This window comes from Hypomesus transpacificus, chromosome 23, assembly GCF_021917145.1.
Source record: "Hypomesus transpacificus isolate Combined female chromosome 23, fHypTra1, whole genome shotgun sequence".
Classification (NCBI taxonomy): domain Eukaryota; kingdom Metazoa; phylum Chordata; class Actinopteri; order Osmeriformes; family Osmeridae; genus Hypomesus; species Hypomesus transpacificus.
Window position 1 is genome coordinate 2,956,347 of NC_061082.1, and position 21,540 is coordinate 2,977,886.

At 44.0% G+C, this 21,540-nt stretch overlaps 1 protein-coding gene across 1 annotated transcript in view; it reads left to right on the forward strand.

Annotated features, from left to right (window-relative positions):
* Positions 1-21,540, forward strand: part of ttn.1 (titin, tandem duplicate 1) — a 134,321-nt gene that overhangs the window by 60,023 nt on the left and 52,758 nt on the right. Inside the window, exons 129-179 of the mRNA XM_047047516.1 lie at positions 62-364; positions 446-633; positions 740-854; positions 971-1,255; positions 1,370-1,521; positions 1,642-1,789; positions 1,873-2,050; positions 2,159-2,280; positions 2,374-2,661; positions 2,767-3,063; positions 3,174-3,360; positions 3,442-3,557; positions 3,650-3,949; positions 4,063-4,362; positions 4,454-4,559; positions 4,643-4,839; positions 4,929-5,234; positions 5,324-5,602; positions 5,690-5,989; positions 6,167-6,469; positions 6,573-6,953; positions 7,050-7,352; positions 7,459-7,758; positions 7,849-8,145; positions 8,274-8,558; positions 8,663-8,956; positions 9,097-9,396; positions 9,555-9,863; positions 9,975-10,165; positions 10,351-10,780; positions 10,871-11,179; positions 11,375-11,556; positions 11,650-11,779; positions 11,867-12,166; positions 12,258-12,575; positions 12,669-12,965; positions 13,055-13,354; positions 13,461-13,775; positions 13,949-14,097; positions 14,187-14,337; positions 14,440-14,721; positions 14,826-15,128; positions 15,235-15,537; positions 15,637-15,918; positions 16,030-16,329; positions 16,409-16,711; positions 16,844-17,152; positions 17,286-17,567; positions 17,683-17,982; positions 18,095-18,388; positions 18,477-21,449. Of these exons, the coding sequence (XP_046903472.1) occupies positions 62-364; positions 446-633; positions 740-854; positions 971-1,255; positions 1,370-1,521; positions 1,642-1,789; positions 1,873-2,050; positions 2,159-2,280; positions 2,374-2,661; positions 2,767-3,063; positions 3,174-3,360; positions 3,442-3,557; positions 3,650-3,949; positions 4,063-4,362; positions 4,454-4,559; positions 4,643-4,839; positions 4,929-5,234; positions 5,324-5,602; positions 5,690-5,989; positions 6,167-6,469; positions 6,573-6,953; positions 7,050-7,352; positions 7,459-7,758; positions 7,849-8,145; positions 8,274-8,558; positions 8,663-8,956; positions 9,097-9,396; positions 9,555-9,863; positions 9,975-10,165; positions 10,351-10,780; positions 10,871-11,179; positions 11,375-11,556; positions 11,650-11,779; positions 11,867-12,166; positions 12,258-12,575; positions 12,669-12,965; positions 13,055-13,354; positions 13,461-13,775; positions 13,949-14,097; positions 14,187-14,337; positions 14,440-14,721; positions 14,826-15,128; positions 15,235-15,537; positions 15,637-15,918; positions 16,030-16,329; positions 16,409-16,711; positions 16,844-17,152; positions 17,286-17,567; positions 17,683-17,982; positions 18,095-18,388; positions 18,477-21,449 (15,942 nt within the window). The remainder of the gene's footprint in view (positions 1-61; positions 365-445; positions 634-739; positions 855-970; positions 1,256-1,369; positions 1,522-1,641; positions 1,790-1,872; positions 2,051-2,158; positions 2,281-2,373; positions 2,662-2,766; positions 3,064-3,173; positions 3,361-3,441; positions 3,558-3,649; positions 3,950-4,062; positions 4,363-4,453; positions 4,560-4,642; positions 4,840-4,928; positions 5,235-5,323; positions 5,603-5,689; positions 5,990-6,166; positions 6,470-6,572; positions 6,954-7,049; positions 7,353-7,458; positions 7,759-7,848; positions 8,146-8,273; positions 8,559-8,662; positions 8,957-9,096; positions 9,397-9,554; positions 9,864-9,974; positions 10,166-10,350; positions 10,781-10,870; positions 11,180-11,374; positions 11,557-11,649; positions 11,780-11,866; positions 12,167-12,257; positions 12,576-12,668; positions 12,966-13,054; positions 13,355-13,460; positions 13,776-13,948; positions 14,098-14,186; positions 14,338-14,439; positions 14,722-14,825; positions 15,129-15,234; positions 15,538-15,636; positions 15,919-16,029; positions 16,330-16,408; positions 16,712-16,843; positions 17,153-17,285; positions 17,568-17,682; positions 17,983-18,094; positions 18,389-18,476; positions 21,450-21,540) is intronic.

Genomic DNA, 21,540 nt, shown 5'->3' on the forward strand with positions numbered 1-21,540 from the left:
AATACAGTGAATAATATATTTTGATTATAAGCGGATGTGAAATATTTTGTTTCTCTCACAGATGTGCCTGAAGCTCCTGAGAACGTTATGGTTGGAATTGTGAACAGGTTTGGTGCCACCGTTACCTGGAAGCCTCCACTTTCCGATGGTGGATCTGAGGTTACCTCCTACATCATTGAACTCCGTGATAGGACGTCTGTGAAATGGGAGGCTGCTATGGTCTGCAAGCCAGAGGACCGCTCTGCCACTCTAAATGATGTGGTTGAGAACAAGGAATACATCTTCCGAGTCAAAGCTGAAAACAAAGCAGGAATTGGTAAACCAAGTGCAGCCACAGATCCAGTGAAGATCATGGACCCCATTGGTGAGTTACATGAAGGTTTTTTTTTTTTATACAAAAGCAATTGCATAGCAGTGACCATTTTAAAATACTCTCTATTTACAGAGAAACCCAGTCCACCCCTCAACTTCAACTTCAGTGATCCAACAAAGAACTCTGTTCAACTGACCTGGGAGACTCCCATGAGCAATGGAGGCAGCATGATCACAGGTTACATCATCGAGAAGTGTGAGGATGGAACAGACAAGTGGCTGAGATGCAACGCTAGGCTCTGCCAGGACCTGTACTATAAGGTAACACTGACACTTTCTACTTTCTATATACGGTATATATATATATATATATAGTACTAATCCTGGTAAACTGGTAAATTGTTCATAACTAATGTTTGTGGTGCAGGTGACTGGTCTGAAGCAGAGTCAAAAGTACCACTACAGAGTTATGGCTGAGAATGCAGCTGGAATGTCTGATCCAGCTGATAAGATTGGACCTGTCTTGGCTGACGATATACATGGTACATTATTCCATATTAGTCCTCAGTACAAGTATCTTCTGAATCGACATATAGGCTATATATTGTAGAATATCTAGAACAGTGTGGTAACATGTACATCTTTCTTTTCACTTTAGTTTCACCTTCAATGGACCTCGGTGCATTCAAGAATGGTCTAGAGGTCATTGTTCCTCAAGCTCTCACAATTCGTGTCCCTATTTCTGGATACCCAACACCCAAAGCTAAATGGAGATTTGGAGACAAGGAGTTGACCACTGGTGACCGTGTATCCATGGTTACAAAGAGTGGCTTTACAGAGCTTGTCATCACCCCAAGTGTGCGTCCAGACAAGGGAACATACACCCTGCAACTGGAAAATGATGTGTCCTCTGTCTCAGGAGAGATTGAAGTTAATGTCATTGGTAAGAACTGCAACAAATATAGGAATTTACCTTCAATCATTGAAGCACAATAGAAACAAACCATAAAATGATTTCTTTGTTGAACACTGTGTTGTGTTATGTTGCTTTTTTTAGCATCTCCAAGTGCACCTAAAGACTTCAAAGTATCAGAGGTTACCAGACATCATGTGCATTTGATGTGGGAGGCACCAGAACATGACGGGGGAAGCCCAGTCTCTGGATACCAAATTGAAAAACGTGAGGTATCTCGCAAGACCTGGGTCAAGGTACGTTATATTATAATGCGATTGATGTTATACACCATCTTAGCCATTTTGAACAATCACAGCTTCCATTGTTGCTGACAAAATCATGTATTGAATTTCATCTTGTGGTGACTTTTTTAGGTTGCCACCAATGTCATGGATCTGGAGCACACTGTCTCAGATGTCATCGAAGGCAAGGAGTATCTTTTCAGTGTTACTGCTTGCAACAAATGTGGCCCAGGAGAGCCTGCCTACATCGATGAGCCAGTCAATGTGTCCTCTCCGGCCAGTAAGTATTACTCAATACCACATCTTCTTTCACCTGTATCTTAATGGTTCATTTAAAACAACATAAAACATTCTTGTTAACAGCTGTGCCAGACCCGCCTGAGAATCTGAAATGGAGGGACAAGTCAGCCAAAGGTATCTTCCTGTTCTGGGAGCCACCTAAGTATGATGGTGGTGCAAACATCAAAGGCTACGTTGTTGATAAGTGTCAACGAGGCACAGACAAATGGGAGCCATGTGGTGAACCCCTGCCTGAGCTGAAGTAAGTTAACTTCTACATTACTGTCTCTATTCATACTATATCAGACCTTATTACTGATGATAGACTATACAGATTGTTCAAAGATAAATATTTGTGTGTCTTCCTCAGGTTCCAGGTGACTGGTTTGACTGAAGGACAGTGGTATGCCTATCGTGTTAGAGCAGTCAACAGACTGGGAGCCAGCAATCCATGCAGGGCTACAGATGAAATCCTGGCTGTGGATCCAAAAGGTACAACATTATTTCATAATGTCCCAGAGCAAAGGACTTGATGCTTATGAAATAGCTCTCTAATTAAACAGAGACATCCATTTATCCAAACAGAACCTCCAGAGATTCAGCTGGACGTGAAACTGATTGCTGGACTGACTGCCAGGGCTGGAACAAAGATTGAGCTCCCGGCTGATGTGCTTGGAAAGCCAGAACCCAAAGTGAAATGGACCAAAGCTGACCTGGTCTTGAAGGGAGATGATCATGTTGCCATTGACAGCAAGCCTGGTCATTCTACATTATCTATTGCCAAAACAATAAGAGAAGACACTGCCACGTACATCATTGAAGCTGTCAACAGCAGTGGTCGTGCAACTGCAACTATTGATGTCAACATTCTTGGTACTATGATGTCTTGTGTACATTAAAAGTACGTAATGTGCTAAGAATCCACAACTTTGAACATATTAATAATTTTTCTTTTTCCTTTTCCGTCTTACCCAACAGACAAGCCAGGTCCTCCAGCTGCCTTTGACATCTCTGACATCACCAATGAGTCTTGCTTCCTTGCCTGGAACCCTCCCAGAGATGACGGCGGTTCAGTGGTCACTAACTACATTGTTGAGAAACGTCCTATTGACAAAGAAGAGTGGCAGAAATTGTCTTCTACTGTGAAGCAAACGACTTTCCATGCCCAGAAGCTCACTCCTCTGAAAGAATACGTCTTTAGAGTTCAGGCAGAAAACCAGTATGGCATTGGAGCCCCTACCGAGCATGCGCCAATTATTGCCAAATACTCCTTTGGTACATAGTTTTTGTTATAAAGATTCAATTTCTATATAGAATACATGCATAATACAATGTAGTTATTGAACTAGATGTTGTAGTTCATTGATGATATGCTGTTGTTTTAGATCCTCCTGGTGCTCCAACAAGAGTACAGCACTCTGACATTGCCAAGGACTCTTTGACTCTTACTTGGTATGAGCCTGATGAGGATGGCGGTAGTCCCATCACTGGCTACTGGGTGGAGAAGTTTGACCAAGAACAGGACAAATGGATCCGATGCAACAAGTTGCCTATTAAGGACACCACCTTCAGGTAGGTCTGGTGAAGGGAAATGGTTACTAGCACATACATTTTTTTACAGTCTGACTAAGTTTGTTTCTATTCTCATTTCAGGGTGAAGGGACTGCCTACCAAGAAGAAGTACAGATTCCGTGTATTGGCAGAGAATCTCGCAGGACCAGGAAAGCCAAGCACTGAAACTGATCCAATCTTGGTTAAAGATCCAATTGGTATGATTTGGAGCATTCAAGTATTATTTCAATATATATTGTGGGTGAAAGTCAAGAAAACATGTTCTTATAAAACCTGTGTTGTATTCTAGATCCTCCATGGGCCCCTGGTAAACCATACATCAAAGACATTGCCAAGACCTCAGCCTGCCTACAATGGACTAGGCCCGAGCATGATGGTGGGGCCAAGATTGAGTCCTACATTATTGAACTTCAGAAGACAGGAACTGAAGAGTGGGTTCGTGTAGCAGACGATATCCCAACGACAGAACACTTCCTGAAGGGGCTTATGGAGAAGCAGGAGTACTCCTTCAGAGTCAAGGCTGTCAACGTGGCTGGAGAGAGTGAGCCCAGTGATCCAAGCGATCCTGTGGTCTGCAAGGAGAGACTCTGTAAGTCACAACATGTATTGAAGGGATATTCAGTAGAATTGTCCTCAATGTTCCATGTATTCAGAGTGTATTATGCATCTGACATATAATGATTGTTTGTTTTGCTGTTCCAGACCCTCCATCAGCTCCTCGATGGCTTGAGGTGACCAACATTACTAAGATCAATGCTGACTTGAAGTGGACTGTTCCAGACAATGATGGTGGTTCACCAATAACCAACTACTTAGTTGAGAAGAGGGATGTCAGACGCAAAACCTGGCAGGCAATAGACACCACTGTAAAGGAGGTCAAGTACACTGTGACTCCTCTAAACGAGGGCTCCCTGTATGTATTCCGTGTGGCCGCTGAGAATGCTGTTGGACAAAGTGATTACTGTGAATTGGAAGACGCCGTACTGGCTAAAGACACCTTCAGTAAGTTCAAATCGTATTGGGATATGACATTCAGTATGTTACTATGGGAAATGGTGTACTTTTATGTTAAACTTGTTTTTTTTTCTTCTAGCCACTCCTGGGCCACCATATGCCTTGACTGTGTTGGAGGTCTCCAAGAGACACGTTGAACTGAAATGGGAAGCTCCAAAAAGCAATGGTGGAAGACCCATTACAAAGTATGCAAGACGACTTTAGGCCGCCTTTTCTGAATCGTACTTCTATTATTCACATTTTAACGCATATATCATGTATTTTATAGGTATGTCATTGAGAAGAAAGAGAAGCTTGCAACCCGCTGGATTAAGTCCGGCAAGACCCCAGGCGCTGAATGCAAGTACAAGGTAACTGACGTGGATGAAGGAACCGAGGTTCAGTTCCAAGTCCGTGCTGAGAATGAGGCTGGTGTTGGACATCCCAGTGAACCTACTGAGATCCTCACAATTGAAGATCCAACAAGTAAGTTAGTGGTCATAGCCTTTTACTTGGTTCGTTATTCAAATAAAAGCCAAAATAAATATATATGTTGTACTTTGTTTTTCTCGAAGGTCCACCATCTCCTCCTCTTGATCTGGTTATTCCCGACGCAAGCAGGGAGCATATTTCCATCACCTGGAAGGTCCCAGCAAAGAATGGAGGCAGCCATATTACTGGATACCATGTTGAAATTTCTGAAGCTGGCACAGAAAAGTGGATGAGGGTCAACTCTCGTCCAATTAAGGAGCTTAAGTACAAGGTAGAGGAGGGCATTATTCCAGAGAAACAGTACGTCCTCAGGGTGCGTGCCATCAACTCCATCGGTGTCAGTGACCCCTCCGCAATCTCTGACAAGGTGTTTGCCAAGGACCCTGACTGTAAGTGTACTTTGGTCAATATGTGTGAAAAAAACAATTGCAATTTTGAAAATATGGAAAACTTGCAATTACTGTGTCTTCTTTCTCAGGTATGCCTACGATGGATGTACAGGCCCAAGACGTTGTTGTTGTTGAGGGTGAGAAACTCCACCTCAACATCCCATATAGAGCCATTCCCAAACCAAAGATGGTGTGGCAGAAGGACACAGTGGAGTGTAAGGCTGATGATAGACTCACCATGACCTGTGAGCTGAACAGTGTTCATTTGGAGCTGCTGAAATGTGTTCGTGGTGATGCCGGTGCATACAGCATCACTTTGGAAAACTCTCTTGGAACAGCAACTGGAATCATCAATGTTAAAGTTATTGGTAAGACCCCTTTACTTTTATTCAACCTGCAAGTTGTATGTTTTAGTAGATAATAAATTTGACTGTTTTACAATGTAATTTCCTCAGGTCTTCCTGGCCAATGCAAGGACATTAGTGCCAGTGACATAACCAGTACCTCCTGCAAAATGTCATGGGAGGCTCCAGAGGATGATGGTGGGAGCCCCATTCTCAGCTATGTACTGGAGCGCAGAGAGGCTTCTAAGAAGACCTACATGCCTGTGATGTCAGGAGAGAATATCCTGACACGACAGGTTAAGGATCTCTTCCTCAACTGCGAGTATCACTTCAGGGTGAAGGCTGTCAACAAAGTTGGACCGGGAGTGTTCCTAGATCTTCGCAACCCTGTCATCACTGAAGAAATAAAACGTACGATTTGTACATTTGTACACTCCTCTGAATAATCAAAATGAAAGATTTTAATTTTGGCTGTATCAATATCACGGTATTCAGAACATGATTGCAAATGTGTGCCCCTGTCTTTACCTTATTACTTGTTGTTATGTATATTTGCTATAATTTTCTACTTTCCTTACTAATTTACAGAGAAGCCAGATCCACCGATTGGGGTTGAGGCTCTTAACCCAACCTCAAAATCCATCACTGTGACATGGAAAGCACCAGATTATGATGGCGGATGTGTCATCACTGGCTACATCCTGGAGAAGATTGAAAAAGAGGGAGAACGATTCCAGAGGATCAACCCCTCCTTGGTGCCTGGTTTCTCCTATGTTGTACCTGACCTAACTGAAGGAATGGAGTACCAGTTCCGTGTCAGGGCTGAGAATGCTGCTGGCGTTAGTGAACCATCTCGCAGCACTCCACTGATCAAGGCTTGTGATGCTGTTGGTAAGGATTAGGCTTTATCAACCAGTCTGAGGGCCCTTCTGTGATACATTAAAACGTTACTAAAAAAGTTATATTTAATAACATCTCACTTATTGTGTTTCAGATGCTCCCAAGGTTACCCTCCACGCACGCCTGCAGTCTGGCCTGTGCATCCGAAAAGGAGAGGAAATCCGCCTGGATGCCTTTATCTCTGGTTCTCCTTATCCCACGGTGACCTGGCTGAGAGATAATGAGGATGTCACGAAGGAGCCTGTCAAGAAACAGCAACCACTAGTGGTTAAGAAGAAGACCAAGTCAAAGGTGCCTGAACCTGAGGAGGTGTTTGTGACTCCAATCCTGCAGCGTGTCTCTTTTGACCAGACCAAGAAGGGCCAAACCGCTATCATGGTGCGTGAATCTGTGAGAGTGGATCACGGATGCTTTACCATCAGGGTGGAGAACTCTCATGGAGTTGCAACTGCCTCTTGTGAGGTTAATGTTCTTGGTAAGACACCTAATGTCCTAACACTGTATTGATTACATTTGCTTACACTGTTTGTGTATTTGCCTGCTTTGACACTGGCATATGTTTGATGTCTAGATAAACCTGGACCTCCAGTGAACTTCACATTTGAGGACATCAGAAACACCTCTGTAATCTGCAATTGGGAACCTCCTCTGGATGATGGTGGCAGCGAGATCTTGAACTACATTCTGGAGAAGAAAGACAACAAGAATGATGAAATTGGCTGGATAACAGTGACCTCAACCCTAAGGGGTTGTACATACCCTGTGACCAAACTGATTGAAGGAAAGGAGTACATCTTCCGCATTACCGCTGAAAACAAATCTGGCTGTGGACCTTCATGTGTCTCTGAGCCACTTGTTGCCAAGAATCAATTTGGTAATTATGTATTCAATTTAAAAAGCTGGTTGTTGTCTTTTTAACACTATTAGTATTTGTACTAATCTAAGAATGTCAAATGTGTCTTCCTCTACTCTTTCCTCAGATCCACCTGATGCACCAAACACACCTAGGATTGGAGAGGTCAACGCTAACAGTATCCACATCTCCTGGCATGAACCCAAAGACAATGGCAGTCCCATCCTGGGCTACTGGATCGAGAGGAAGGAGATCAACAGCAAGCACTGGACAAGGGTCAATCGTAGCCTGTTCAACTCTCTGGAGGTCAAGGTTCTGGGTCTTATGGAGGGCTTGACTTACATTTTCAGAGTTTGTGCTGAAAATATGGCTGGTCCTGGGCCCTTCAGTGTCCCAACAGACCCTCAGATTGCCATGGATCCTATCTGTAAGTCTAAATACACATCCCAATGATTAACTTTTGAACATACTGTAGCCTTACGAGGAGCACTAAGATGTATCTTGTCCCATTCTACAGTGCCGCCTGGTCCACCCACTCCTTGGGTTGTTGACACTGGTGCAACTTCCATTGATGTGGCTTGGAAACCTCCATTGTACAATGGAGGAGGAGACATCCTTGGGTACCATGTTGAGAAAGTTCTGGCTGGAGAGAAGGAATGGACACGTAGCACAGAGTTTAGATGCAAGGAGCTCAAGTATACTGTGACCGGTCTCACTGAGGGTGCTGACTATATAGTCCGTATCATTGCTGTTAACGATTGCGGACCTGGAGTGCCAGGAGTAACTGAGCCTGTAACAGTAAAAGAACCTCAAGGTATCAATTCACACTCCCCTTTATTTAATATCTACATATATCACAACAAAAGTATGACTTTTGAGTATAACTTTTAACTATAACACAACAGACATAGTAATGTACTTAAAATGTATTTCTTCCTTCAGAACCTCCCATTGTGGACTTTGATGACTCGGTAAAGAATGGAGTCATAATTCGCGCCGGAGTCAACCTGCGTCTTCCAGCCATCGTGATTGGCAGACCTCAACCAGAGGTGAAATGGGCCAAGGACGAATCAGAAACTGACAAGGAAAGAGTTGTCATTGAGACACAGGGAAAGAACAGCGTTCTCTTTATCAAGCATGCCTTGAGAACTGACCATGGAATGTACCAAGTCACTGGAACCAACAGCAGTGGAACCAAGGCAGCTGTCACTAAAGTTGATGTCATGGGTGAGTCTACACACAATGTTCAGGATGAAATAAGAGTCATATTTGTTATTCTGCTTATATCCTAAGAAAATTACATAATCAAAAATAACTTACTTTTTGACTAGACGTTCCTGGGCCTGTGGTTGACCTGAAGACTACAGTGGTTACTAAGAAGAACATTGGCATAAGCTGGGCTGACCCTGCAGACAATGGTGGCAGTGATGTCATTGGCTATGTGGTTGAGAAGAAGGATGCTAAGATGCAACTCTTCAGACAACCTATTGAAGTTGCGCAATGCAAGTGTGACATTCAGGGTCTGCTTGATGGAGAGGAGTACATGCTCCGTGTTATTGCAAGAAACAAGTATGGTCTTGGAGCCCCATGTGACATTGGACCTATCCTTGCTGTGGATCCCAAAGGTATGAAGGGAGTAAAGTATGAAAATACAAATAAAAAATGGATTTAAATCATCAGGAAGTCTGATCTGAAATTTAAATGTATTCAAAATATTCAAATATATCATTCTAATATATCATGGTATTCTAATCTATCATTTCAGGCACACCGTCTGCCCCAGAGAAGCTGCATTACACAGAGAGGACCAAGACCACCATCACTCTCTCTTGGGAACCCCCACGTACTGACGGAGGGAGTCCCATTAGGGGTTACTACATTGAGAAGATGAGACATGATGGAACTGAATTTGACGTGGCCAACCGGCAGATCATCACAGACACAACTGCAACCATTGAAAACCTCACTGAGAACAACATGTATCAGTTCCGTGTGAAGGCTATGAATGAGGTTGGAGAAGGGGACCCTTCAAAGCCAATCAGCGCTAACATGCAGGACGATGAAGGTAAATAACATCCTTATGGGTTGCACTAAAGCTACTGTACAGTTTGTAGGTTTGAGGGACATTCTTTTGAATATCCTTATAAGCTCAAATTCATCATACCGGTAATGCCTTTTAAATTAGCATTGCACAATGTTGATCTAAACTCTTTTTTATTTCAGTCGCCCCAACAATTACAATCCTGAAATTCATCAAGAGAGATGCCATCATTGTCAAGAAGGGAGTGGCCATTGATATCCCTGCTGAGGTTAGTGGCCTTCCCATGCCAGTGTTTCAGTGGTCCAAGGATGGGGTGGTCATTGAGAAGCCCACTGAGACTCTACTGATGGAGTCAGAGGAGGTGAGCAGAACTAAAGCCACAACCAAGATCAGCATCCCTGAGACTATCAGACAAGACAAAGGAAACTACAAGTTGACTGCCACAAACTGTCATGGCACCGCTCATCACACTATCAAAGTGGAGATCCTAGGTAAGTGGTCTAACAATCATGCATATTAAATGTAAAAACGTAACATTGACTTGAAAGGCTCACGTTTTCTTTTGTTTTTATGGTAACACGTTTTTTTTAATGCTTTTACAGATCGTCCTCTTCCACCACATACTATTGTGGTTTCTGATATCAAGTCTGAATCATGCTATCTCACTTGGGATGCCCCTGAAGACAATGGAGGCAGTGATATCACAAACTACATCATTGAGAGGAGGGATGCAAGCAAGAAAAAGTCTGACTTTGAACAGATCACTTGCAACGTTATTGACAGAAGATATGGGGTTAGTGAAATGTTCAGTCTTTCATATTGTTTTTTTCTCTTTCATTTCAAGGCTTTTTATAATTTTTTGTTCAAATAACAGTACAGTTTTATCAGTTGTTTTTATATACAGCCATATACATCCAAATATAAATCTAGTATTTAGTATTTAAAATGCAAATTTTACAATGTCTTTCTATCCTCTAGGTCTACAAACTGGACACTTACGGATCATACCAGTTCAGAATCAAAGCCGAGAACAAGTTTGGAATTAGTGACGGTTGTGATTCTGAAAAAGTCGTTCTTAAGGATCCATTTGGTCTTCCTGGTCCACCTCGCAACCCCAAAATTATCGGACACACCTCCACCTCCATGCTGGTGACGTGGGAACCCCCCCTAGACAACGGTGGATCCACCATCACAGGCTACTGGCTAGAAAAGAGAGAGAGAGGAGCTGTGTACTGGGGTCGTGTCAACAGAGCTCCTGTCACCAAGCCTGCAGTAAAGGGTCTGGAGTATAATGTGCTCCGTCTGAATGAAGGGGCTGAATACCAGTTTAGGGTGATGGCCTGCAATGCTGCAGGACTTGGACCACCTAGTGAATCATCTGGGTGTGCCTATGCAGTTGATCCACGCAGTAAGTACTCCTTGCAAACAGAGCGAGAGCTAATTGTCACAACTCTTGCTATTACTTTCTATTGACACAAGTGTGAATGTTCTACTTTAGACCCCCCGAGCCCACCGTCTTGCCCAGAGGTAAAGGACAAAACCAAGACCAGTGTCAAACTTACTTGGAACCCACCAGAGAGGAATGGAGGAAGTCCTATCAAGGGCTACATAATCGAGGTCCACGAGGAAGGTGCTCCTGATTGGAGAAGAGTTAATGCCGCCGACAAGCTGCATCCTAGCACTGAGTTCACTGTTCCAGACCTCAAAGAAAACAAGAAGTGCAAGTTCAGAATCATTGCTGTCAATGCAGCTGGAGAGTCTGATCCCAGTTCACGTACCAATGATATCATCGTTGAAGATATCCTATGTAAGACATCAGTCAATTGAGACTATGACTTTAAATACAACAAAGAACAACAGTCAATTTGATGTGTAATTAAAAAAAGATTATATCACTAGAACTAACTATTAATTTATGAAGATATGTCTTGTTAGACTGAAAAAAGTCTGAAGAAAATACCAGTTGGACAGTGTGATTAATGGCATTCTTGCGTGTTCACAGTGGAGCCAACCATCTCTCTTGAGGTCAGCGCCCATGACCTGCTGTCCTGTAGGGCTGGCTCTATGATTAAGATACCCACAGTCATCACAGGACGTCCTACTCCTAAAGTGACGTGGACGTTTGATGGAACAGCAGAGACAGAGAAGAAGAATGAACTCCACACCCTTCCTATAGATTCAGATGTAAGGAGCATTCACATATCTAAGATACATAATTTTTTAATGGCCAAAAATCTGATCGAATAACTGAATTATGTTGTGAATGTCTGAATTTAGATCCAGTCTACTGATACAACCTCAGTCATAACCATTCCTGAGAGCAAACTCAACCATGCTGGACGCTATATCATCAAAGCAGAAAGCGTAGCTGGAAATAAGACCATGAAAGTCAGGGTCAATGTCCTTGGTAAGTATAAACAAAACAAAGCACAAGATAGCAGAGACATTAATTTAAAGCGTATTCTATAATATGTCGTACTACTCTTTTTCACAGACTTGCCAGGTCAACCTAAAGACCTGAAGATCACTGACGTCACAAGAGGCACATGTAGACTAACATGGAAAGCTCCAGATAATGATGGTGGTGAGAGGATAAAGAGCTACTTCATTGAGAAGAAGACTGTGTCAGGAAAGGCATGGACAAAAGTTAACCCTGCATGTGGCAGCCAATCCTTTGTGGTGCCAGACCTTATTGAGGGACAAGAGTACTTGTTCCGTGTCAGGGCAGAAAACCGCTTTGGAATGGGACCTTACATTGACACCATCCAAAGAACCAAAGCCACAGACCCTATCCGTAAGTGATAAATCAGATATGTCAACTTCGTACCATGTTGCCTAAGATCATGTCTGTTATTTAAACCTGTAAAACATTGTCTTTTTTTCAGATCCCCCAGAACCTCCAACTCGTGTTAAGATTAACGATGTTGCCAAGGGCACAGCTACCCTTACATGGAAGGCACCCAAGAATGATGGTGGTGCTCCCGTCACTCACTACACTGTTGAACGTCTTTGCTGGGATGCCAGTGGAGCCCAAAAGGAATCCTGGAGACAATGCAACAGGCGTGACATTGACTCCACCACTTTCAAGATGGATGACCTGAATGAAGGCGATGAGTATGAGTTCCGTGTCAAGGCTGTAAACGAAGCCGGTTCTAGCAGACCTTCCTCTACTGCTGGGCCAGTCCTAATCCAAGACCAAACACGTAAGATCACATCCAAAATCCAGCCACATTCAAGGTTAGGTCAATTTATGGTAAGTTGACAACATTCCCTAAACGGAACTGTTTCTCACACAGGTGCACCTTCTATTGAACTGAGTGAGTTCATGGAAGTTGAACAGGGAGCGGACATTGCCATTGTGGCTAAGATCCGCGGTGGTCCCTTCCCCACTCTCACCTGGTTCAAGGCTCCTCCCCACAAGGCTGATGACAAAGTGGAGGTGCAGTATGATGAGCACATCAACAAGATTGTGTGTGACGACAGCTGCACTCTGCTGATCCAGCAGGGCAAACGCTCAGACACTGGTCTGTACACCATCACTGCCAGCAACAGTCTAGGAAAGGCTTCCAAGGAGATGAGGCTCAATGTCCTAGGTAAATGTCTCTATTATTAACATGATCACATGACTATGCCTTGGTTCTAGTCTCAATTTTATAACTTATTGCTTGCTTGCTTATTTCAGGACGACCTGGACCTCCCTCTGCTCCCATCAAGTTCGAGGAGATTGGTGCTGAAAAGATTACCCTGTCATGGCTTCCACCTAAGGATGACGGTGGCTCCAAGGTGACAAATTATGTCATTGAACGACGCGTGGCCAACAGAAAGACCTGGATATCAGTTACCAATGAGCCCAAAGAACGTGTCTTTACGGTGGAAGGTCTAATGGAGGGACATGAGTATGTGTTCCGCATCATGGCTCAGAACAAATACGGAGTTGGAGATCCTCTGGACAGTGAACCAGAGATAGCCAGGAATCTATACAGTAAGTGCAGCTCATAGTCGCCATGTTCTAATACGATTTGAGTAATCATCTAAGGATATAAAAGTTGTGTTGAGGTTAATGACTCATGTATGTATCCTGCCTACAGCTGTTCCAGGCCAATGTGAGAAGCCTACCCTCTCCAGTGTTACTATGGACTCTATGACACTCAACTGGGAAGAGCCTGAAGTGGACGGTGGTAGTCCCATTACTGGATATTGGCTGGAGCGTAAGGAGACAACCTCTAAGCGCTGGAACAGAGTGACACGTGACCCCATCCGCCCCATGCCGCTTGGCATCTCCCACTGTGTGACCGGCCTCATTGAGGGCTCCCAATACCTATTCCGTGTGTCAGCCATCAATGCAGCCGGATGTGGGCTTGCCAGTCCACCAACGGATCCCATATTTGCTAGAGACCCCATCTGTAAGAATTTACTTTAAAACAAATTACAATCATTTTTGTTGTCATTTACTATAAGACACATTGCTGTGTTTTTCCCTGTCACATTTATAAGTTTACAGTCAAATTTATTTGTAATTAATAATTTGCAATTTGATCATTTTATACGCTGAATATATTTGTGTCTTGCAATATAGCTCCCCCTGGACCTCCAACACCCAAGGTGACAGACTGGACCAAGTCTACCGTGGATCTGGTTTGGATTCCACCTCTGAAGGACGGTGGATCCAAAATCATGGGATACTACGTTGAGTACAAAGAGGAGGGAACAGAAGCATGGGTTAAAGTGAGTGACATTTTGCTTTGTTCAATGTCATGGCATCCTCTGTTTCTTGGACTTGTAAACTTACACTCTGTTGCATGTTATTATTTTAGGCCAAAGAGAAGGAAGTCAGAGGCACCAAGTTTGTTGTTTCTGGACTAAAGACAAATGGACAATACAAGTTCAGAGTGGTAGCTTTCAATGCTGCAGGTCTGAGTGAACCCGGTGAAGTTCCAGAAGTTATTGAGGTCAAGGACAGGACAAGTAAGACAACTCTCAAAACCAAAACAGTACATTCAAACAATCATAACAAAATCCATTGAAACAATTCTTTGTTTAACATGATCCTGTTTGTCTTACCTGCAGTTGCTCCTGAGGTTGACCTGGATGCCTCAGTAAAGGAGAGGATGGTTGTTCATGCTGGCGGGGTGATTCGCATCATAGCCTATGTATCAGGACAGCCTGCACCCACAATCACATGGAACAGAGATGATGGTGCTCTGCCACCAGATGCTGTAATTGAGACCACTGCCATCAGCTCCTCTCTGGTCATCAAGCCATGTACAAGGAGACACCAGGGAGTTTACACTCTGACGGCTAAGAATGACGGAGGTGAAAAGAAGAAAGCCATCATTGTTGATGTCCTTGGTGAGCATTTCAAAATTGAAATATATTTTTTATATTTTTCTAATCCATCTTCATCATCCAATGTCATCTTTTAATATACTGTATCTGATGATGATCCTCCGTAGACGTTCCTGGACCCGTGGGTGTTCCGTTCACTGCTGAGCATCTTACCAGTGACTCTTGCAAGTTGAACTGGTTCTTCCCTGAGGATGATGGTGGCTCCGCCATCACCAATTACATCATAGAGAAACGCGAGGCTGAACGCAAGGCGTGGACAGCTCTCTCCTACACAGTCACTAGGCACACTGCTGCAGCCCACAATCTCATGGTCGGAAAGACATATTTCTTCAGGGTTGCAGCTGAAAATGCAATTGGACTTGGTCCATTTGTTGAGACTACGTGCGAAATCGTAATTAAGGATCCTATCAGTAAGTACAAATTAATTACTCTAGATCACTGTCTTCGCCAATACCTGTCCCCTGTTTATTTAAACTTTTAACCATTCAAATAACATTGCCTGGTTGTGTTCCCCAGCTGTCCCGGAACGCCCAGAGGAAATAGAGGTCACATCTGTCCACAGGGACTACATCAGTGTCACCTGGAAACCTCCCAAGTTTGATGGCGGCGCTGAGGTGACCATGTACATCCTTGAGGCACGCATGATCGGCAAGGACAAGTACACCAGGCTGACCAAGGAGAAGCTGATGGAGAGAAGATACACGTATGATGGACTGAGGGAGGGTGACACTTATGAGTTTAGGGTCCTGGCTGTGAATGAGATCGGTCCCAGCAAGCCATCCTTCTGCACCAAACCCATCACCTGCAGGGATGAATTAGGTAGGAGTATGATCATATTTTCTGTATAAACCTGCACATTGTTCCATTGTAAAAATAAATAAATAAGATCTTACACTGATTCTGTATTTCACTTTTCAGAGCCCCCAACCATTGAGCTGGACTTCCGTGATAAGATCGTTGTTCGCGTTGGTGAGAGTTTTGCCCTCCAGGGACGCTACACAGGAAAGCCATCTCCATCTATCATCTGGTTCAGAGATGACGAAGAGCTCAAGGCAGACAATCACATCATGTTCAAGAACACCTTGAACACCATGTGTTTGGGCCTCATGAAGGCTAAGAGAGAGCACAGTGGCAGATACTGTGTACTTGTTGAGAACAGCACAGGCTCAAGAAAAGGCGTTTGCAATGTCACTGTTGTCGGTAAGCATTATTCTTGAACATGGAATCAGATGTCCAATCAATTATATCAACCATATATTCTAAATTATTATTTAAATTCTGAATAACATTCTACTATACATTCATTTCAAGATCGCCCAACACCTCCAGTGGGTCCAGTGATCTTTGACGAAGTTCACAGAGAATACATGGTGATCTCCTGGAAACCTCCTCTGGATAGTGGCGGAACTGAAGTCTCCAACTACATCATAGAAAAGAGAGACGTAAACAGAGACATGTGGATGACTGTAACATCCGCCTCCAGCAAGACCACTTGCAAAGTGCCAAAGCTAGTGGAGGGCAAAGAGTACATCATGAGAATTTGTGCTGAGAACATGTACGGCATCAGCGATCCACTGGATTCAGCGGAGATGAGAGCCAAAGATCTCTTCAGTACGTAATTGATCACCTTATGATTGTAACTTTTCTCCCAACCAATTCTAATTTGAGATGTTAACTTTATTTACTATAGGAGTACCTGAGGCTCCGGAGCAGCCCAATGTAAGAGAAGTCTACAAGGATAATGCTTTAGTGCTGTGGAGCAGGCCTCGTGATGGTGGCAAGCCCATCACCAACTACATCCTGGAGAAGAAGGAACCCTCTGCTAAGAGGTGGTCCCGTGCCACCAGAGATCCTCTCTATCCAGCCACTCAGTTCAGGGTGCTGGATCTGATTGAAGGCTGTGAATATGAGTTTAGAGTTATGGCAGAGAATGAGATTGGCACTGGTGACCCAAGTGTACCATCAAAGCCCATCCTTGCCAAAGATCCAATTGGTGAGTGTTTAGTCATGTAAAAAAGAAAACAGTATAATGTTGTCATTAAAGTATAACAATATAACAATAGTTGTCATTATCCATAACTATATAGGACAGTATTTAACAACGTTGAATTGCCTCTCATTACAGTTCCTCCTAGCCCACCTGTTCTGCCAGAGGCAATAGACAAGACCAAGGACACTGTCAGTCTGAAATGGCAGTTGCCTCGTCATGACGGCAAAGGCAAAATCTTTGGTTATCTTGTGGAGTACCAGAAGGTTGGTGAAAAAGAATGGGCCAAGGCCAACGAGACTCCCGAGACCTGCCCGGACATCAACTATGTCGTGACAGGCCTGACTGACGGTCAAGATTACAATTTCAGAATCTTCACCGTCAATGCTGCAGGAAACTCAGAGCCTGCCTTTGTTCGTCAACCAGTGAAAGTGCACGACAGATTGGGTAATTTGTTGACACATTTTATAGCTTGATTTCATTTGATGCAAACAAAGCCATTTTATAATGGTAACATTCCATGATAACATTCGATATCATGTTAACAAAGACTATATAATGTGTTATTATATTACAACAGAGGCTCCAGAGCTGCTTCTTGACGCCAACATGTCCCGTGACCACCTTGCCATGCTGGGAACAGACATCACTCTCAGTGCTGTTATCAAGGGCATGCCTCCCCCTACGGTATCATGGAAGAAGAACGATGGAGAGGCACCAGCACATGCCACTATTGCAGTCACTGCCTCAGGCAGTAAGATGTTTATACCCAAGAGTGTGCGTCCTGACTCTGGAAACTACACCATAACTGTTGAAAATGCAGCTGGATCCAAGACAGCAACTTGTGTCGTGCTCGTTTTAGGTTGGTCAAATTTTTTTGTAAAAGACTCAATTAAAGTTGAAAACATGAACAGATATGTAATTCATTTCAGCAAACAAATGATCATATTTCATTAACCAAATCCTCTGTGATACAGATAAACCTGGCCCTCCCAGGGATCTGACTATCTCTGATATAACCAGCGAGTCAGCCTACCTAACCTGGAAGGCTCCTGAGGATGACGGAGGTGCTGTCATCTCCCACTACCTGGTGGAGAAGAGGGATGTTGCAGCTGAGAAATGGGTGCCGGTCTGTGCCTCATCAAAGAAGTTGAGCCTGATGGCTCTCTATCTAATGGAGGGTGTTCAGTACATGTTCCGTGTTGCAGCAGAGAACCAGTTTGGCAGAAGTGCTTACATTGAGACCAAACTTCCTATCAAGGCCGTCGATCCTTTATGTAAGCCTCTCTTATTAATTTGAAAGTTTCATATATTAAAGGCACAGTGGTAGCCCTTAACCTCAATGCAGTTGCTGTTGCTGTAATTGCATTTGTTTTCTTTTACTTTAAGATCCACCTGGCCCACCAAAGAATCTGCATCACACTGATGCTGAAAAAACTGAAGTGTGGCTTGCATGGGAGTGGCCAGACCGCACGGGAGGAAGTGAGGTAACTGGGTTCATTGTTGAGCACCAAGAGGAAGGAACAACTGACTGGGTTAACTTCAAGACTGTCAGCAACATTCTCTGTCATGTAACTGGACTGGTGGAGGGCAAGACATACAGATTCCGTGTGAAGTCCCAGAATGCCATTGGCGTGAGCCGTCCAGACACTACTGTCCCTGTCACCTGTCAGGAGAAACTATGTAAGACAGATTCCTCAACAACAATTTCTCTATAGAAAATACATTCAATTCTCAAAGCCTAACATTTAATTCCTTGTTTTATTTTCAGTGGCACCAACAATTGAAGTTGATGTGAAGCTTATTGAGGGCCTCATTGTCAAGTCTGGAAGCAAAGTTGTTCTGCCAGCAGTAATGAAAGGAATTCCAACTCCCACTGCTAAGTGGCTGAGTGATGGAAATGAAATTGTATCAGAGGGCAGGTTTAAGATTGACACAGTGGATACCTCAACAAGCCTCAGTATTCCTGTGTGCATAAGAGGTGACACTGGAGAATATATTCTCACTGTGACCAACCCAGCAGGAAGCAAGTCTGTTGCTCTTCATGTCACTGTGCTGGACGTCCCAGGTGCCCCTGTTGGTCCTGTAAACATCACAGAGGTTACTCCAGAACATATGGCCATTAACTGGAGGCCACCTAAAGATGACGGTGGCACACCACTATCAAACTACATTGTTGAGAAGAAGGATATCAAGAAGCCATGGGAGCCATGGTCAGTTGTAAGCTCTGGAAGTACAAGCACCAAATCCAAGATTCCCAGATTGGAAAAGGGGCGTGAATATGTTGTGCGTGTCCGTGCAGAAAACAAAATTGGTATTGGTGCAGAACTTGAGAGTCCCCCCACTATTGCCAAACATATGTTTGACCCTCCTGGTCCTCCAGGCCAGCCAACATGCTCAGACATCACAGAAAACGCTGTGACAGTGGAATGGACTCTGCCTGAAGTTGATGGTGGCAGCCCTGTCAGTGGCTATGTCATTGAGCGTAGGGAAATGACAGGGAAGTGGATTCGTGTAAACAAAACGCCCGTGCTAGATCTCAGATACAGAGCATCTGGTTTGTTTGAAGGCAACAGCTACGAGTTCAGAATCTTTGCGGAGAACGTTGCTGGGGTCAGTGTGGCCTCTCCTGTGTCAGACCCAGTGAAGCTCACTCGTCCAATCACAAAGCCAGGACCACCAGTCAACCCCAAGGTGAAGGACTGGAGTAAGTCCTATGTTGACTTGGTGTGGACAAAGCCTACCAGAGATGGAGGAAGTCCCATCCTGGGTTACATTGTTGAGTGTCAGAAATCAACTAGTGCTCAGTGGGATAGAATGAACAAGGATTTCCTTATACTGGGCGGTGCCTACAGAGCCCCTGGTCTGATTGAAGGTATGGAATACAAGTTCCGTATCAGAGCCTCCAACATAATAGGAGACAGTGAGCCTAGAGATCTGCAGGAGTCTGTCATTGCAAAGGACATTTTGGTGCCTCCAGTGGTCGTTGTTGATGTAGCTTGCCGTGACCTACTGACAGTAAGAGCAGGCCAGAGTATTAATTTGACTACCAGAGTTAAGGGTAGACCCGACCCTGAAATCACATGGAGCAAGGATGCCAGGGCTCTTGGCAGGGACAAGCGCACAGAGATGAACAACAACTTCCCTCTGGTTGAGCTTGTAATCTCAGAAGCAGTCAGAGAGGACTACGGAAAGTATGCTATCCTGGCTAAGAACAGCAGCGGCCAAGCCCAGGCCACAATCATTGTGAATGTGCTTGACACACCAGGACCTTGCCAAAATATTAAGGTCTCTTATGTGACTAAAGACTCTGGCATGGTGTCATGGGAGAACCCAGAGGATAATGGAGGCACTGAGATTACACAGTACACCATCGAGTCTCGTCAGGCTAGCCAAAGAGGTTGGACTTTGGTCTCAAATGACTGCACCAAGCGTCTCATGAAAGCACCTCTTACGGAGGGATGTGAATACTTCTTCCGTGTGAGTGCAGAGAACAAGATTGGTACTGGACCTCCCATAGAGACAAAGACAGCCGTAGTGGCTGTAGATCCCATTGAGAAACCAGGTGATCCAGAGAACTTGCACATCAGTGAAATTGGCAAGACATTTGTCTTCCTCAAATGGAAGAAGCCAGACTATGATGGTGGTAGCCGCAACATTGGTTACCATGTTGAGAAGAAGCCAAAGGAGGCAGATGATTGGGAGAGACTTCATAAGGGTGCCATTAAGGAGACTTACTTCATGGCAGATAGATGCATTGAAAACGAAGTTTACCAGTTCAGAGTGCAAACCAAGAATGAGGGAGGTGAAAGCAACTGGGTGACAACAGCTGAAATTCTAGTTAAAGAACAGCTAGTTGAGCCAGAGATCAAAATTAAACTGATTGGCACCCTAGTTGTTAAGGCTGGTGACTCCATCCCTATAGAAGCTACAGTTAAAGGAAAACCACAGCCTGATGTCAAGTGGACTAGAGATGGAGACATTGGAGATATCAGCAAAAGCACAAGGCTTCAGATTGAATCTGGTGTGGAATTCTCCAAATTCCTGCTAACCAACTCTAAGCGTCCTGATAGTGGAAAATATGTTATCACTGCTACCAACGCTGCTGGTACTTGCAGTGCTCATGCCACAGTCAATGTGCTAGACAGACCTGGTCCTATTAAAGACTTGAAAGTGTCTGGGGTCAGTATAGATAGATGCCACCTGGCCTGGGATGTCCCAGAAGATGATGGTGGCTGTGAGATCTATAACTACATCTTAGAAAAGTGTGAAACAAAGAGAATGGTTTGGTCTGTTCATTCTAATGCTATAATCACTAATTCAGCTAAAGTCACTCGTCTTATTGAAGGAAATGAGTACATATTCAGAGTCAGAGCAGAAAATAAGATGGGGGCAGGTCCTGCCGTGGAAAGTGAATCGATTGTGGCCAAAACCCAGTTCAGTAGGCCTGGGATTCCTGAAGCACCGGAAGTCACCAAGATATCCAGGGACCAGATGACCGTTGAGTGGGCTGCACCTGAAAATGATGGAGGAAAGCCAATCATTGGCTACCTTCTGGAAAAGAAGGAGGAGCACGCCATTCGATGGACCCCTGTCAGCAAAGACCTTATACCTGGAACAAGGATGACAGTCACCAATCTGTTGTTCAACCACGAGTATCAGTATAGAGTTAAGGCTGAAAATGAGATCGGTGTTGGAGACCCAAGCAAACCCTCTAGAGCCATTACTGCCAAGGATGCTGTTGGTAAGGATATCACCAATTTAACACATTATTAAAACACGGTACATTTTTATTTAGCATATTTAATTTCAATAGTTGACATTAGTTGAATGCT